Raw genomic sequence first — 16,175 nt, forward strand, 5'->3', positions numbered from 1 at the left:
TTTAACATATTTTTTTATATTTAAAAAAAAATTAGTATTGATATTGATCTGCTGGGAAGTGTAGGTGAATATACTTGTAGTTGTGTAGAGAGAGAACTATCCATGAGAAAGGCAGCCAACCATTACACAAGTGAGGCTGGCTGCTAGCGAGTACCATCATTGACCTGCGTGTAACAATCCTATATCAAGATTGATGCTAGTTCATCAAGCACCAACGTCCTCCACAAGAGAAGAATTGGCGAAAACCTAACGGAAAAGTGTGCAGAAAATGCTACGAACTTGCTATAATTGTGTTGCTAAAACGGTGATAGATGCTTTTCATCAGACAAGCAAGTTTTTAATTACAATGACAGAGAAAAGCTAATCTTGATGCTGATATGTAAGCAGCGTGTAGTTGCTCCAACTCTACCAAGAACCTACCACAGGAATCTAAATTGCGCATTGGAAATAGACTCGGGAACATCCAGTGAAACGATGGAAGAACATACAAGAACATTTATTAACATATTTTGAAAGGATTAGTGTTGGAAATTAGTGGAACTACTTTCTTGACTATAACTGCCTCCACAACAATTCCTACATCGAAAAGGATCGTATGAGCTGAGATTTACACAGGCTCATTCCCTCCAATTTATCTACAACCATCCCAAAATCCCTGTTCCTCTGTACCCTCAAAGAACGAAAGGGGCCAAAAAGATGAGCTAGAATGTGCCTGCCAATATTATCTACCAAAACAAATGAATTTGAACTTGCAGCTGCTTCCCTTTACAATCAAAATACATTACACTAGATATATAGCGTACATGAAAAGAAAAAAAATCAAGGGATGATGCCTTTACCGTGCTGCCTTACCCTCCCGATTCAGATCTTCCCAACTTATCTCCTGGGCACATTCCCCGCAGACGGTAGTGCACCCAGCTTTTGTGCCCTGACTTCTTAGGGTTAGCAAATGAGAGAGATTAGTGCATTTCCGCTGCACCACACGACTCCTTAAAATGCTCTTGGATGGTGCTGCATTGGAAGCCTCAGATGCAGGAGGGGCCATGCTTGGCACAGATATGCTGCTAAAGTCTAGGGCAGAAGATGCCCCGTTTGACATTTGTGGCTTTCGCTCATATGTAGAGTCATCAAGGGAAACTCGCTGCACTTCTTCCCATTCTAATGATCTCTTGTATACTTCCCAAGCCATGTCTTGCTCCTCCTTTGTTAGTTTTTCCTCTTCATTCTCTTGCAAAAGAGTCTCATGTTCATGGTAATCAAAAATCCACCTAAAGACAAGGAAGAAGATCAGAAGCTAAGCTTTTATGAAGTGAAATAAATGCATGAAAGAAAGTACCAATAGGCAGTCGAAGTTATTACTGTATTGAGTGATTCAAAAACCTACTCCAACTGCTGGAAGAAAGTATAATTCAGTCTATGACATGTTAAAAAAGAAGAAAGATTGTGGCTCAGAAATCAGTTATCAATATACTCTCAATCAGATATTCCTACGTTCCAACCTTGTTCCAAATGACAGGGTTGAATGTAAGCATCCAAAATGGACTGAAGCTAAGAAACTATTTTTCTTTTCTAGCGAAAGAAAAAAAACACTACCTCTGACGGTGCTTGTCAAGCAAGCTTTCCATTAACTTATCAGATGAGCAGCTTCCATGAGAACAAGGAATGTTCTCTTTCAAAGAATTTCCGGTTTGGCAGGTAACATTCCTGGTATCTGCATGTCTATATTCTTGGCTAATGTCATTTAGAGTGTCAGATTTCTCATCATCACCAAATTCAAATAGATGCAACATTTCTTCTCTGGACATGGTCCTATATACTTGTTGTCTATCAACCACCCTTGCAGCAAGTCCTTCCTTTGTGACCTGATTAAATCATTCTCTTCATTAAAAGTACTCAGAATACAGGCTAATTTAATGCTACAAGTAGTAATTCCATCACCTGACGCTTATAGATTTTTTCCTCCATGGTTCCATGTGCCATTAATCTGTAAGCAAACACTGGCTTAGTCTGGCCATACCTGAAAAATGATAATTTTAGGTTCAATCATGACAAAAGAGGGCATGTTTCAGTTGAATAAAAACAATAGATGGATCCCACCTCCAAGCCCGATATATGGCCTGAAGATCATACGTTGGATTCCAAGAGCCATCAACAATAACCACCCGGTTAGCAGCATAGAGATTAATCCCAAGAGAACCAGCCCTAGTAGAAATCAAAGTACATTTGACCCGCTTATTCTCGGGATCATTGAACCTCTCAACCAACCTTTGCCTTTCAGAGCTCTCTGTTCTTCCATCTAGCCTGTTGGGTACAGGAAAGGAAGTAAACTATTATTCTCTTATTGCAATTATGAAGACATATGAAGTCCATATAAATAACTTCAAATCTATATCATGAAAAAGCAGAGAAACCACGAGTGAAAGCACTTCATAGCTGTATATGCGCACCTATACCAGTCTTTTCCTTTTCTCCAGAATTTTCCCTTTTTCCCATGTCGAGTTAATCTTGAAAGATAAAGCTCTATAAGATCTAAAGTGGGTATGCTCTGGCTAAAAACCAATGTCTTATCACCCACATTAGAAGACATGACTAAAATGTCAAGCAGCAATACCATTTTGCCACTATAATCAATCACTTTATAATTATTTTCATGCAGAAGATCATTCCACCAATCCTGGAAAGGAAAAAAAAAAAAAACGAAGGAAAACATTTATTCAATCAACAAGAGGGAGAGAATTCAGCAATTTCAGAAAACTTCAGTAAAGAACAGTGATTGATTGGTGTTTGTTTATTCTCACACCTTTTGAAAAAATCCATCATCACTTTTCCCTTGAACGACATCATTTTGATTCCTTGACTTCTCTGCAAGCACAAAAGGCAATAAAAAATAGACACATCACCATACATGGAGAACTTAGGTGGATCTGGTTGTAGAAGAATGATATCCATGAATTCTAAACACAAGCATGAACTGCTAAGCAATATGATATAATTGTGAAATAGAGTACCTCCAACAATTGTATTGTAATCTACATTTTCATCACTAGAGCAGTCATCTGCAAGAACATTCTCAACATTGTCCTCACGGCCAATGTAATCTCTACCTTTCCTCAATTGCAATATTCCAGGATGGTTCCATATCTGCAATGAACAATGAAAAGCTCATTAAAACAAGAGAACAAAAGGACAAATTAATTTAAACATGCATCATTGAAAGCTGATTCAGCCAGCCTTTTTAACATTGGCTACAATATCTTAATTGCAAATAAGACTGAGAATTGGACTGATGATAATGACAGCATTCCATCTTGCTCAGTAAGATTTGCCTTAGATATATGGAACCCACTCCATTCCTTCAACAATTGAGTGAACAGTTAAAGACAACATCAATAAAATTTAAACAAACTCCCTTATTCTCTGTAACTAGACTCTCAGAGAAACTGTAGTAACCATTTCAGATGTTTGCTTCCACTAGCTATTGTAAAAAAAATGGCTAGAAGCCTCTACATATCACCTACCAAAGTCATCTAAAATGGAGACCGCAGAAAATTGAAAATACAAACAAATATAAAGACAAAAGGTGCCAGATACTAGCAAAATCCAATTACAAATATGTTTTTTTGCAGGAATCATTAGATAATTTTTTTCAAGTCGAAGAACCAGCTATGCATGAAATCTTTCACAAATCAAAATGAACTCACAACAACCATATATACAACATTTTACTCCCATCACAACGAATCCTATTCACTTAAACCTTCCACAAACGCTGTGGCACAAATAATCTGTTGTACCCTGTAGTTTTCTAAATGCTCACTGCAACTTCTACAGAGTGCTACTCAATTCATGAAATCACTCACATTTTTCGTTTCAGAATGAACGATCCAGAACATAGTGAATCACATACTAGATCATGCACCAGCATGATCAGGATTGTATGATTTGATGATCCATTTTTCATAGAAAATCTTACATATGAGAAACTAACCTGAATCTTTGTCTATTTTTGTAGAAAATGTAAAAGCATGGATGTATAGAGGGTTCTTTATGTGCAATGAGTTAAGATCTTCAAGGAAATACAGTTACGCCCACCAACCAGAACCAGATTCAAGAGATGTTACAGGGTTCAGGAATGTAATCTGCAGATCCGTGCCTTTATGATGTGTATGGGGTAGTTATTATGGTAATTTGTGGTTTGTAGTAGGCAATTAGTTCTTATACTTTGACCAATTACAGTATTAAATTTACTTGTCTTAAGAAAACTCTTCCTCAGTTAGTTTTTATCCCAAAAAAATAAATTATTATAATTATTTTATTTTATTCATTTGGAAAAGATTCTGACCTTAAATAAAATTGAAAAATGCAAAGACAAGTTGCTAGTAAATAAAATATAGAAGTAACTGATACTAAAAAGAAAAGGATTTAATATTGATGCGCCAAAGGAATGAATAGGTTTTTAGCTGATTTTTACACAATTTACAATCCCACTATCTCTACCCCTTCCCCTTCTATTCTTTGTCTTCTAATATACAAAATTCAAAAACAACTCTTTATCTTTTCAAAGACTCTAACCCAATGCTTAGGAAAAGAAGTAAAATTTCATCCTATTCTGCTTTCTCTCCTCTATTCTCAAATGTGTTCAGATTCATGGAAATGGGGGTGAGAAGGCAGCAGAGGAGAATTATTTTTTCTTTTTTTCTAGCACTAGGTTGGAGTCCCTTTGAGAAGACAAGGAGTCTGTTTTGAATTTTGTACATTAGAAGAAAGAGAAATGAAGGGGATGGGGAAATTGTAGAGATAGTGGGATCAAGGATGTGTATAAAAACACCAAAAAATCCTAATTCTTTCCAGGGGCGGTGATATAATATCCTTTTTTGGTGTCATTACTCCTATATTTTATTTACTTGTAACTTGTTTACTCATTTTCCAACTTTTAATAGAGGCCCGAATCATTCCAACAAAAGTAAAAGAATATCCTATTGTTCTAAGAAGAAAAAAAGAACTAATTAAGGAAGAGTTTTTCTAAAGTCAAGTAAATTTAACTAGGTAATGATCAAAATATAACCAATGGCCTGCTACTAACCACAGATCAATGTACTAAATGCCCCCTAAATATCGTGAATTCACATATCTGCAAATGTAATTCCCAAACCCTGTACCACGACCCAAATGTCCCATGAATTTGGTAACAATACCTACAGTAAAATGATCATATTCTTTACTGGTAGTTGACACAAGTTTGCACATTAAAATTGAGCAAAAGTTTTAGCCAATTTTGGTTTTCTAAGTTTTCTTTCATAATGCCAAACTATTTATTATGTCAACTTTAGCAATATTCTTCAACAAAAATAGTCAGGGAGGAAACCTCGGTAATTTGGTTTTGACTGCATGAAAGAAAACTGTGAAATAATGGATATATAACTTTAAAGTTTAAGCAATTGAATGTCCAGATAAACCAAATCAATTTTATAAGACTTTAAGACAGGGGTATTACTTTTAAGTTGTATTGATGGGTGTTACATACACATACACATGGTCATATGTCACATTGTACTACCAAAATGGGTAAATGGAACATAAAAGACATGATATCATATGTATAAGTGTGTGCCCATCTATCATAAAGGAAGAGCTTACTACAGGCACGACAGACATAATAATCAACAACAAACCTGAGCCAATGCCTGGTAACCAGCAAAAAAGCTCTTCCTCATCTTTTCATTCGAAACCCTGCCATTTGTGAACCCATGCACATCAAGGAATCTCTTGTACAATTTCCTCTGTAATGGCGAGAGCTTTACAGCCACTACAAATACAGTTTTAGGTGGCAGGTCTTTCTTCACCACACTCATGTCCATTCTTTGAACAAACCCTTTCAATTGTTCATAGAGAATATGAGATCTTTGGTTCATTATCTTTACATCATCAACCGTTGAATTAGTATGTTGTCCATTTTCTATAGGATTTTGGAAACTGCAAGCATGAGAACACCTAATTAAGATGTACTGGAGCAGGTCAAAAGGAGAAAGCAGCCAGAAAAATGTCAGATATAAAGTTTACCGATTCCTGAACTCGTGGCTGCTGCCAAGAAAACCTTCTCTTACAAAATCAACCATCTGTTTCGGATAATAAATCCTATAAGAAGCATACCCTTGACTAGAGAATCAGAATCTTTAATCATCTTGACCAACTTACACAATAATACTCCATTAGATTGTTCTGAAGAGGTGATCCAGTTAATGCTATCCTTCTCTGGCATTTCACGAGTTTCAGTGCTTGGGTTGTATCAGCCCTGGTATTCTTGATTATATGAGCTTCATCACAAACAAGTATATCAGGTCCATCCTGATATTAGAAAAGCAATTTTCATCAATGCAATGTTTAATTGTGTGTATCAAGATCAATGATTGGTCTTGAGTGATTCAAAGCACGGACTGAGCGGAAGGTTAAGACACAAATTACCTGCAAGGCATTACAAATTTCTCTAGCCAGTTTTGGTTCCTTCACGTTCTTTCCAAGGGTTAAGTTCCGAAAGGCAGAGTAGCCAATCAAGAATACACCACCTTTAGCTCTCCACTTTGCAAGCAATTCCGCTCTTCTCTCCCTAATGCCAGAAACCAACAGTAAATTAAAAAGGTTCAGAATGGAAGATCCAAACAGAAAGAGAGAGTGTAAGAGAGAAAGAGAGAAAGAGGGGGTGAGTGAGTGAGGTGGACTTATTATCTAATCCTAAACTGGATATAATGACACTGCCTTGACTAAACCTTTCTATGTAAAATATTCAAGATATTCTGCCGGATACCTAAACTATCAATAGTTCACAATAGCCAGACCTAGATTAATTAGATGTCAGTCTTTCCATTTTTGTATCTTTTCCAACAAAAGAAACACCAAAATTGATTTTTCTCCCCAATTGCGCTCAAACTCTAAGAAAATAAAATGGATCTCGATATGTTAAACCTCACAAGACAAGTGTAAAAATTAAAGTGAGCTCACAGATTAGAACACGGGTAAAGAATACATGACATTGCCTGATCAGTTGGTGGATGCTGTAAAAATATTAGCAATCTTAGCTTTTCTTTTTATATTTGGACATCAGGTACATTTGCTATTCTTTTAGTAAAATACCCAAAACTCATTGACAACAATTTCCACAATATTTTCAAGGGATAAATGCCGAATTGCTGCCATCATTAACAATCCATATAAAAGAACTTGCAATCTAGCTTAGTTAAGAGCATATATTCAGATAATACTACACTTGAAACTTCACAAGTAAAATTAATTTGACAATTTCCTTTGCCATTCAGTCAAAAGAAAGAAAGGGGAAAGTTATGTAATAAAACCTCGACACATCCTCCAGCATGAAAACACGGAGTGGCTTTACTTCTGAAGGTGTCCACTTCATGAACTCCTTGCGCCAGTTATGCAGCACATTCACAGGAGTCACAATGAGCACTGTTCTCAAACCCAGATCAACACTTCTCATGGCAATGTACAGAAAAGCTATGACCTGTAGATGCAATTCATTAAATCTAGCTATCTATCCAACCAAATTAAACAACTATAATGCTATGCTGCACAATTAAATTATGGCATGGCAGTCAGCATTCAGGGGTTCCTGCTATTACTAGCACTGCCACTAAAACTACAACCATTAAACGGATTGTTCACCATGCTATAATTAAGTACATAATTATATAATTTAGAATATTTGGAGTTAACATTTAATTGCGGACATCAGGGGTAGAGAGAATAACGTATCTAGAAGGTTGAAATAAATTGGCAAAAACTCACCAGTTAACACTTATCAGATTTAGTGGCAAACATTCTCAACACCACTCACATTATATCCCCTCATATATTACCCATGGGAAGTGGATTCAAAAGAGGAACCAAACAGAGTACCTGAAAAGTTTTACCAAGGCCCATCATATGCGCTAAAATGCAACCAAGACCTTTATCACCAGACCTTGCTTTTCCAATTGACTGTATAATATTTTCCCACAAAAATCTTATCCCTGCCACCTGCAATCTCAAATCAACTTGGGTAAGCAATAAAAAGAAACATTTATAATAAAATAGAAATAAGAATGAAAAATAAGAGCTGTAACATTTGACAAGGAAGCACATCAAATGGACCCCCATTCAGGCCCTCGCTTCCTACACTTTAAATGCCCATATTTAATGCCTGCTGATGTAAAATGTGCTGAAATCTTAATTGCTGGAATAATAAGAAAGCAAGTTGAGAACCAAAAATTAATTTTGAGCAAGGTGTGTTGGAGAATAATATAAAATCATATCTTAAGACCTCACCTAAAAGCTTAAGTTGTTGGGTTGAGATGGTTCTTTGACATGATATCAAAGCCTTAATGACTAAATGGTCTCAAGTTCGAATCTCATCATCCCTATTTATTTGATAAAAATTAAGCACAAGGTAATGTATGCCTGTACAAGTTTCAAGCCCAAAGCACTTTCACTTGAGGGGGTGTGTTGGAGAATAATATAAAATTATATCTTGAGACCTCACCTAAAAGCTTAAGTTGTTGGATTGAGATGGTTCTTTGACAAGGTGGTGGGTTAAGAACCCTGAAGGGTAGCGCACTAAGTTTTCAAGCACTGTAATTACAGTTTGGATACAAGAAACAGAATGACGCAACCAACTAATGAGACCACTAAACTAAGTATGGAAACCTGCATAGGATAGAATGAAACCTGATGGGCTTTCAATTTCGACGAAATGCTTGGAGGAATCCTCACAGCTTCTTCACCTTTTTCCCTCACGACATTCACAATATAACCTGTTGTGGCATCACCAAGCACTTCAACACTAGCACCCTCAGTTAAGTTTCCACTGCAGCCTGCAGGATTGATCATCTTGGATTTGTCAGAAAACTGTACTTTCAGGGATTTCAAGCGTTCTTGACGTTCCTGCATAAGATCACAACACAATGCATAATCAGTACTGACATGCCTGATTTAATCAAATCAATCATTAAAAAAAAAAAGAGCAGCTTTTCAATAGCAATTTTTCTCTTGGTCTCTTCTCCTAATTCAGCATCGTCAATGATCCTTCTAATCTTCTTTTTCATCTTTCTCTTAGATCTGATACAAAGTAGCATAATTTGAGAATTATGTTTGAGATACAATCTCATAACAAATTTTAGATACGGTAGGGAATAATACATAAAACTACAGACAAAGGTCTGTCTCATAAGGAACAACAGGATACCTGATTGTAACACCACCATCTGTATCTGAGGACTCTGAATCACTATCAGAGCTTGTAATCATTGTATCGCCAGAACCCATGGCTTTCTCTAACTGTAATGTAAACATTTGTAGCAGACTTGGAGAGCAACAACAACATTGCCAACCAGAAGCTGGAACCTTAGGCAAGTACTCTTCACCAATGTTCCGTTTTATACAAGCAGTGCAGAATAATGTTCTGCATGACTTACAACTTACCAATTCAATGTTCTGTCCACACCATCCACAGTAACACTCAGAACAGTCAGGATCCTGCAACAAGTTAAGCTCAGGAATGGAATTGTGGAAAATATAATAGGATAAAAAGCATTTAAAATAAAAACAATAAGTTAGTAATCTTTCACTTTTTGCAAATTCCATGATCCTAGCAAGATGTAACAGTCTGCAGGGAGAAATTCAAAGATTTAAAAATGTTTCAGACTCCAAGCAATCAGAGTTCTAATTTGTTGTTTTTGTTACGCATGCTAAAAGAAATAGAGTCAACTGCTTGGATTTGTCATAGCCAATTGTAAGAACCAGCAGTCTTATAATCATCAGACTTCTATGGCTTGTAAAAATGGAGGTAAATGTTCTTGTTACATCTTGAGTTTTTATTAGCTACTGACTAGGGATAACAGTAACATTGATAATTCCATAAGGGTTAAAATTATTGTGCTTCCATTGTTCTCTGATGAAATGTAAAACTATTTTACATTTCATCAATATATCACATCATAAATGCAACAAAAGAGAGCATCTTCCTAACGTTGTTCAAGTAAAACAAGAATCCTAGTAAGCTGATCCACTCATTAGAATTATTACGATGGCTAACCAGAAAACCACCTAGTTACGACAATAATCTTAGGTAACTGCTTGCATGTGTATCTATGAAGCGTGATATTTTAGCATTTTATAACTTATTTAAAGCAACTTGGTTAAATGCACAGGGAAAAATTAAAGTTCATACCTTTGCATGCATCTTTTCCTCCATTAAGAATTTACAGTCTTTGCAAACTATTACTTTCAAAAGTGGATGTGAGTGCGCTTCAACAGCCACTTTATCACAGGCAGTGCACAGAAACTTCTCGTTTGAACCCTGTGAAGGATTGCAATCAGTTGTAGGGTCCCCAGTGTTCTCTTGCAAAGTTGATTGATCCTCAACTTTAATGTTGTGTACTGATTTATCCTCCAGAATGTCCGCTTCATCATCACTGTCTATGATAACAGTCCGAATCTTCTTATCATTGATGCTTAGATCCTCACTCTCATTTGGACGCTTGGACCTTCTAGGTTCAGTGGCATCAGGTAGCGCAGAGTCTGGGAAAACTGAATTGCTCTTACCTGTAGAATGTTCCATTACAAGGTCTACAGAAAGCTTGTCTTTCTTCAAATCTTGGCATGTGACTTCATTGTAATCATCATCCAGAGGCTGTGTGGCTCATCCATGTTCAAGAAGAGTTCAAGAAAAAGGAACATGACCAGTCCATTTCAAGAGAACATATAGTTTTACTCTAATTACTAGGAATTCAATATTGAAGGATTGCCTTGAGATTATATGCTCTGTAGCATCCCCGCCAAAAATTAAAAAAAGAACAGTTGAACTATTGAAGACATAATAGCTGAAGCAAACACTACACAATGAATTAAATTTCCTACACCTAATTCAAACTATAATAGTTTAATTAGAAACAGTTGGACTTTAAAAACATGACAGAATCAGCATATGCAATCAATTGAGTTTCCAAGACCTAGTTTAATATGGAACAATTTCAGACTCAGAACAACCAAAATTTTACAGCCTTCCGCTATTATGAGATCATGTCAAGAGTCCCATCATTCACCACCAGAAGATAGAATTCATGGCTTAGATAACAGGAAATGACAAATGAAGAAAACAATGAGTGGAAGTCTCACCTGTTTACATCTCTTACGCTGTCTCCTCTGTTTCAAATGAAGTTGAAGTTTCCAATCAATCTTTGCATCATCTTCCTCTTTGACCTTTCAATGTACAGAAACAAGAACCTTTCAATGTACAAGCACAAGAAATATACAATTTAAATATCAACAAAGCATACAATCAAAGAAGCTTGACAATCACTATAATCTACCGGACACAAATTGCAAGATGAAATACCAATACAATTCTAGAAACAAGAAAATTATATTTACTGACTGAAAAGAAAAGCAAAAGCATGTTGGACAAAAGTCATCCTCCAAGAGATGAAAGCAAAAGGAATATCATAGAAGGCCAGCCCAATCCCACTGAACCTCAGCTAAGAAAACTCCCATGAAACAACAGAAGCATGACATCACAATGAAGCTAGGAAAATTATCATACAATAATCCCAAGGTACCACGAAGGTTTGGATTTTCTGGATTAAGAAATAAAAATTACAATCACAAAGTTCCAAATATCAAAAAAAATCTCAATCACTAACAAAAAAAAATTCAAGGAGTTCCTAAAGCACCAGTAGAAACACGGCTGCTTGACCACCAATGGGAATGAGAATCAATAGGAACTTTAATTGTAAGAATCCAGGGACACTCGGATCACCTCATCAGAGCAAAGATAGTTCAAGGAAAGCAGCATTTTGAACCATCTGATTATTGATGGATTAAGTTCTTCAATGGCTGTGCTAGTTATTCTAATGAACTAGCTAATCATTTTAGTACTCCAAAAAGCAAGTAATTCAATGTCCAGAATCTTAATCTTAAATTTTCAGGAAAGGAAAATCATAATATTCAACATAAGAATATTGACCAACCTTTCTATAACTTTTTCTCTGTTCCTCTGAAAGAACAAGTTCCTTTTCATTTGCCACAGCCTCTGCAACAAATGGATCAATGGAATCCTCATCAATGTCTTCAATCTCCTCAACCTGACAAAAAGAAAATCTCAAAACCGTTGGAAGATTCAATCAAAAAGAACATTGTCGAGTTGGAACTTTAGAATAATGATGATAAAAGGAACTGTAACAGAGAGACCAAAACCACAAAACATATATCCAACCAATCCTGACAGTAATTGTCAGTCAATTAGAAACTTAAAAAAGCCAGAGTCTATTACGAAACTCAGCTAAAAACATTTTCCCATGAATGGGTGAGGGGATACGCTTCTTCAAACCTGATTCAATGTTTAGATTGCTTTGCTTTGAATTACAATGGCAGAAAAACAGAATTGGAAAAGAAAACCCCATTTAATAAAAAGACAAGTCCTGAAAGTACAGATGGTTTATACTAAGCATGAAGACAAAACATAATGAACCAATAGATCAGATCAACCAGAATCAGATAAAAACATTTAGCACTTGTCACCCAGTAATATTTTGAATCAATTTTCATTTCAAATGATACAACATCAAGCTGCTGAAGGGTTGAGAAATGCTCAAGACAGAAGGCATTAAGCAGAAATGTCATAATGTGGCTAATTATACTCTCAAATTTAATTTGTCACCTCATTGACTCCAGGAAATTTAAGTCCCATACGTGCAGCTTCCTGTGGAGTATTGGCCAGGTAAACAGAAGCCCAATGCTTACTACCAAATGAAGCAACATCCTCCCCACTGCTAGTTGAGAATAGTTTCTTCATAGAGACCCAGTCTACTTCTCCATTTTCTACAATAGCCTCACTTCCATCCACGGAAAGTTTTTTCTGCAGAAATCCACTTGCACCCTCCTCCAATAATTTACCATGACGTCTAAGCCCAGAAAGTATATCATTTAAACGGATTTCAAACCTTGCACAATTCACCTTGCTGAAAAATGAAAACCTTACCGTCTAGCAGGCCTATGGATTTGAAGATATTTCTCAGCATCAGAAACTGAATCAATAGTTTCCTTGGTCACCTGAGATCCCACCCAGTGTGCCCTCCTTTTCCAAGCTTCAGTGCAGCAACCATTAGGAGCCTGACTTTCGATCCACTTATAAAGGTTTGGTAGCTCAATACCAGATCCATCAAGTTGTTCCTGTTAGGCAAAGCATGTGAATTAGGGGAAGTGAAAGGAAATATAACATGACAACTTCATTTCCTATAGGCAATGATCAAAGATGGTCACTTCACAAAAATAAAAAAGAAAAAGAAAATGGCTTAGTCCATGCTAGCAACCATGTTACCTTAACAGTTACAGTCACCATAAACATTGTCACTAAATCATACTACTTCCTTAACAATCCAAAATCTAACGGTTCCATAATATGTGAATTTTGAAGAACTGCTCATACTTCATGGATTAATGGATTAGTTAGACTTAATGATTGCGATCTAGTAGCTCTTCTACAGCTGGAATCATTAAAGGAATGTAGTCAACAACCAAACTCCAAACCATTCAAAACAATTCTGAGAATCCACACTCCAGAATCGACAGATAAGAGTCTTAAGATTCTACCACTTCACTTTCCTTTGCAAAATCAACTGCAAATGATTCAGTCAATCCAACTCCATAAGAATACAATATATGATGTTGCATCTCAGGCTAGCTTAACATAGAACACCCCTTTCAAAATCAAAGAGTTTAAATCTGATTTCTTGGAACAGGCCTTAGTTATATCCTAATAAGGCCTACACCAAGTTTTTTGTGATCCTTTAATATGTCTTTTGGTCAAGTATTTAACTATCTACTTCCCAAGATTCTAATCCTAATGATGCTTCAAAACTGCCTTAAATACAGGGTGTGCAGGGGTTGAGCGGTCTCCATGTCTATGTAAAAGCCCTAAAACAGCTGATTTCAGAATTCAAGTGCGTTTGAAGACATCTGGAATCTGCCTTTTGATCTGTAGTTACTTTCTTCAAACTAAGAATAGTATACATCTTTGGTCCTCCTCCTTCATTCTAACACTCCTAAAACAGCACTTCTTGGTAAATGTGCAATCACAACTAATTTGCAAGCCCTACAACCCTATATATACTATTCTTAAAACCATTCTGTCTCACATCGCATCACATCACAACTCAGACCTGCTTGCTGATAACTACAATGCTCAGTTGTTCCATTTCAATCAGTCTGTTTGACAAATTGATAGCTTGTATGCATGAACTCAAAACCATGGAAAAATGGTAAAAAGCATAAGTTGAGCGATGCCCATGCAGCCACTAGCCAAACTGAATATGCTAGAATCATATAAATAACAGTAGCAACAATATCCTGATGCAAGAAGTTCAAAATAGAATAGAAGCAACAACAAGAGAATGAATTTAAGCCCCTCCTGTGTAAGCTTCATATACAATGGAATTGCATTGTGGATATTGAAGGGCAAGACAACAGCAAAAAAAATACAGCAACAGCTCATGAATCAAAGAAGCTTTTTGCAGCGAAAATGACATGGGAGATGTATCAAATTTGGACCTTGCCTGGTTAATGTCTCAAGATACATGCACTGTATTTCAGGAAAAAAAGGATGTGTGCACTGTAAAATGCATTAAGAACAGAAGAATTTACACAAACTGAGGAAAGAAGCAGACCAACAAATGGTAGCTCTCAGTCTCAAGCTCATCAAGCACATTTTCCCACTCTTCCCTGAAAGTTGCCATCTCATCTTCAACAGCCGCCTCCAGCTATAGACATGGATAAGAAAGAAAAGCATAAATGATAGGCAAGGTTGATATAATGAGAACTCCTAAAAAAGTTAAAAAGCAGCACAAGAAACTAACATCATCACCCTGAAGACTTTGTGCCAACTCCTCTCTCACATCACTCTCAACTTTTGCAACAGACTCTTTTTCCAGTGCTTCTTGGGCGTCTGCAGCCTAAAGTAAGTTTCTGTGAATCTTTTCAAATAATTAAAAAAAAAAAGAAGAAGCAGAATGCTGAGATTAAGCCAAAAAAAGATACCTTACTCTCAACTTCCAAGAACTCGGCAACCAATTCCTCTACTTCTTGATCAGTCAAAGGCACCTGCACAATGAAAGTAAAAATGGAACTGTTTGCTCTACAAGATTGACAAGTTTTAAACTTACACAAAGTTTAAAATGATCTCTTATTGTGGACATAATCCACCTATAACTTTCATATGGTACCATATCCTACCATGGAAAACAACTATTGTTACTCTCGCTAGTCCTATTGTTAACCTAAAACCGTTTGTTTCTCTTCTTTCTGCCCTTTTATCAAGCATGTCTCTTTAAATTTCCACTTGATGAAATATTCATTAACTCAAGATTGGTCATTGGAAAATCCGCATCAAACCAGGTTCTTATTTCATAAGTTTAAACTGCTGGGTTCAAAGCTATAATACCAATATCCAAAAATAATAACATTCACATAAAAAAAGTAGTATACTTACCTATCAACAACAGTGATAAATAACACTTAACACTTAACATAAAGCAACGAAAAAAACCTGAATACGGGTCCCATCCTCTTGTCCAGATGTAGAAGGCTCATCATTCTCATCATCATCAATAAATGAATCACTTGAAGCACTGTCAATGTCCTCAACTTCCTCATTTTTTTCCTCCATTTTTACTCACATTGGCTATCAATATAGCCCCTCCAAAAAAAAAAAAAAACAGGAATGAGCTTTATGTGGAACTCAAGCAAAACCCAGGAACAGAAACAGCAACAAATCTTAAAAGAAACAAAAACCAGAGAGGAATCATGCTTATAATGCCGATTATTCCTTCAAAATTTCAAATTTAATGTATTACTACAAAACCCAGTAATGTTCGTTGTTTTTTCAATAAAAAAAATAAGAATTTTTAATTCGAAACTGAATCGAAATCGATGAATAACAAAAACACAACAGAATTTTAGCAGGAAAGTAATTTACTTTAGAGAATTAGCCTCGAGGATTGAACGTGACTTCTGATGTACAGGGAAGAGGATTTGGGGCTTTTAATTAATTGGTAATGTGTTTGAATAGGGTTTTTATGATTTTGAATTTTGGTATGGGGTTGTTTTGAATTTAACTTAATTATAATTTATGTTTT

General features: G+C 36.1%; 1 protein-coding gene across 2 annotated transcripts; it reads right to left on the reverse strand.

The window, feature by feature from the left end:
* Window positions 1-462: 462 nt before the first annotated feature.
* On the reverse strand, window positions 463-16,133 carry LOC105133891 (protein CHROMATIN REMODELING 20-like). Of its 2 annotated transcripts, none has more exons than XM_011038048.1 (26): window positions 16,016-16,133; window positions 15,587-15,736; window positions 15,079-15,141; window positions 14,898-14,993; window positions 14,709-14,801; window positions 13,025-13,215; window positions 12,704-12,947; window positions 12,015-12,128; window positions 11,164-11,247; window positions 10,217-10,678; window positions 9,233-9,522; window positions 9,017-9,105; window positions 8,716-8,933; window positions 7,909-8,028; window positions 7,347-7,513; window positions 6,463-6,604; window positions 6,196-6,345; window positions 6,061-6,116; window positions 5,673-5,973; window positions 3,009-3,141; window positions 2,801-2,862; window positions 2,448-2,674; window positions 2,098-2,301; window positions 1,939-2,017; window positions 1,594-1,862; window positions 463-1,268 (listed from the first exon to the last, which is right to left on the reverse strand). In XM_011038048.1, exons 2-26 carry the CDS (start codon window positions 15,704-15,706, stop codon window positions 836-838), a joined length of 4,407 nt encoding a protein of 1,468 aa, XP_011036350.1. In that variant the 5' UTR covers window positions 15,707-15,736; window positions 16,016-16,133; the 3' UTR covers window positions 463-835. The 2 variants fall into 2 exon arrangements, with proteins under 2 accessions (XP_011036350.1, XP_011036351.1); XM_011038049.1 differs by having other exon boundaries at window positions 15,587-15,865.
* Between the last annotated feature and the right edge of the window lie 42 nt (window positions 16,134-16,175).

Source organism: Populus euphratica, unplaced genomic scaffold, assembly GCF_000495115.2.
Source record: "Populus euphratica unplaced genomic scaffold, PopEup_1.0 scaffold54.1, whole genome shotgun sequence".
NCBI classification, from domain to species: domain Eukaryota; kingdom Viridiplantae; phylum Streptophyta; class Magnoliopsida; order Malpighiales; family Salicaceae; genus Populus; species Populus euphratica.

Bases quoted from the DNA above. Each gene is read 5' to 3' on its own strand.
- LOC105133891 (XM_011038048.1), bottom strand. From the start codon at position 15,706: ATGGAGGAAAAAAATGAGGAAGTTGAGGACATTGACAGTGCTTCAAGT. The intron at 7,514-7,908 runs GTACTCTGTTTG...TTGCATCTACAG, and splicing joins GCCTTGGTAAAACTTTTCAG to GTCATAGCTTTTCTGTACAT. The intron at 1,269-1,593 runs GTAGTGTTTTTT...CCTTGTCTTTAG, and splicing joins CTTGACAAGCACCGTCAGAG to GTGGATTTTTGATTACCATG.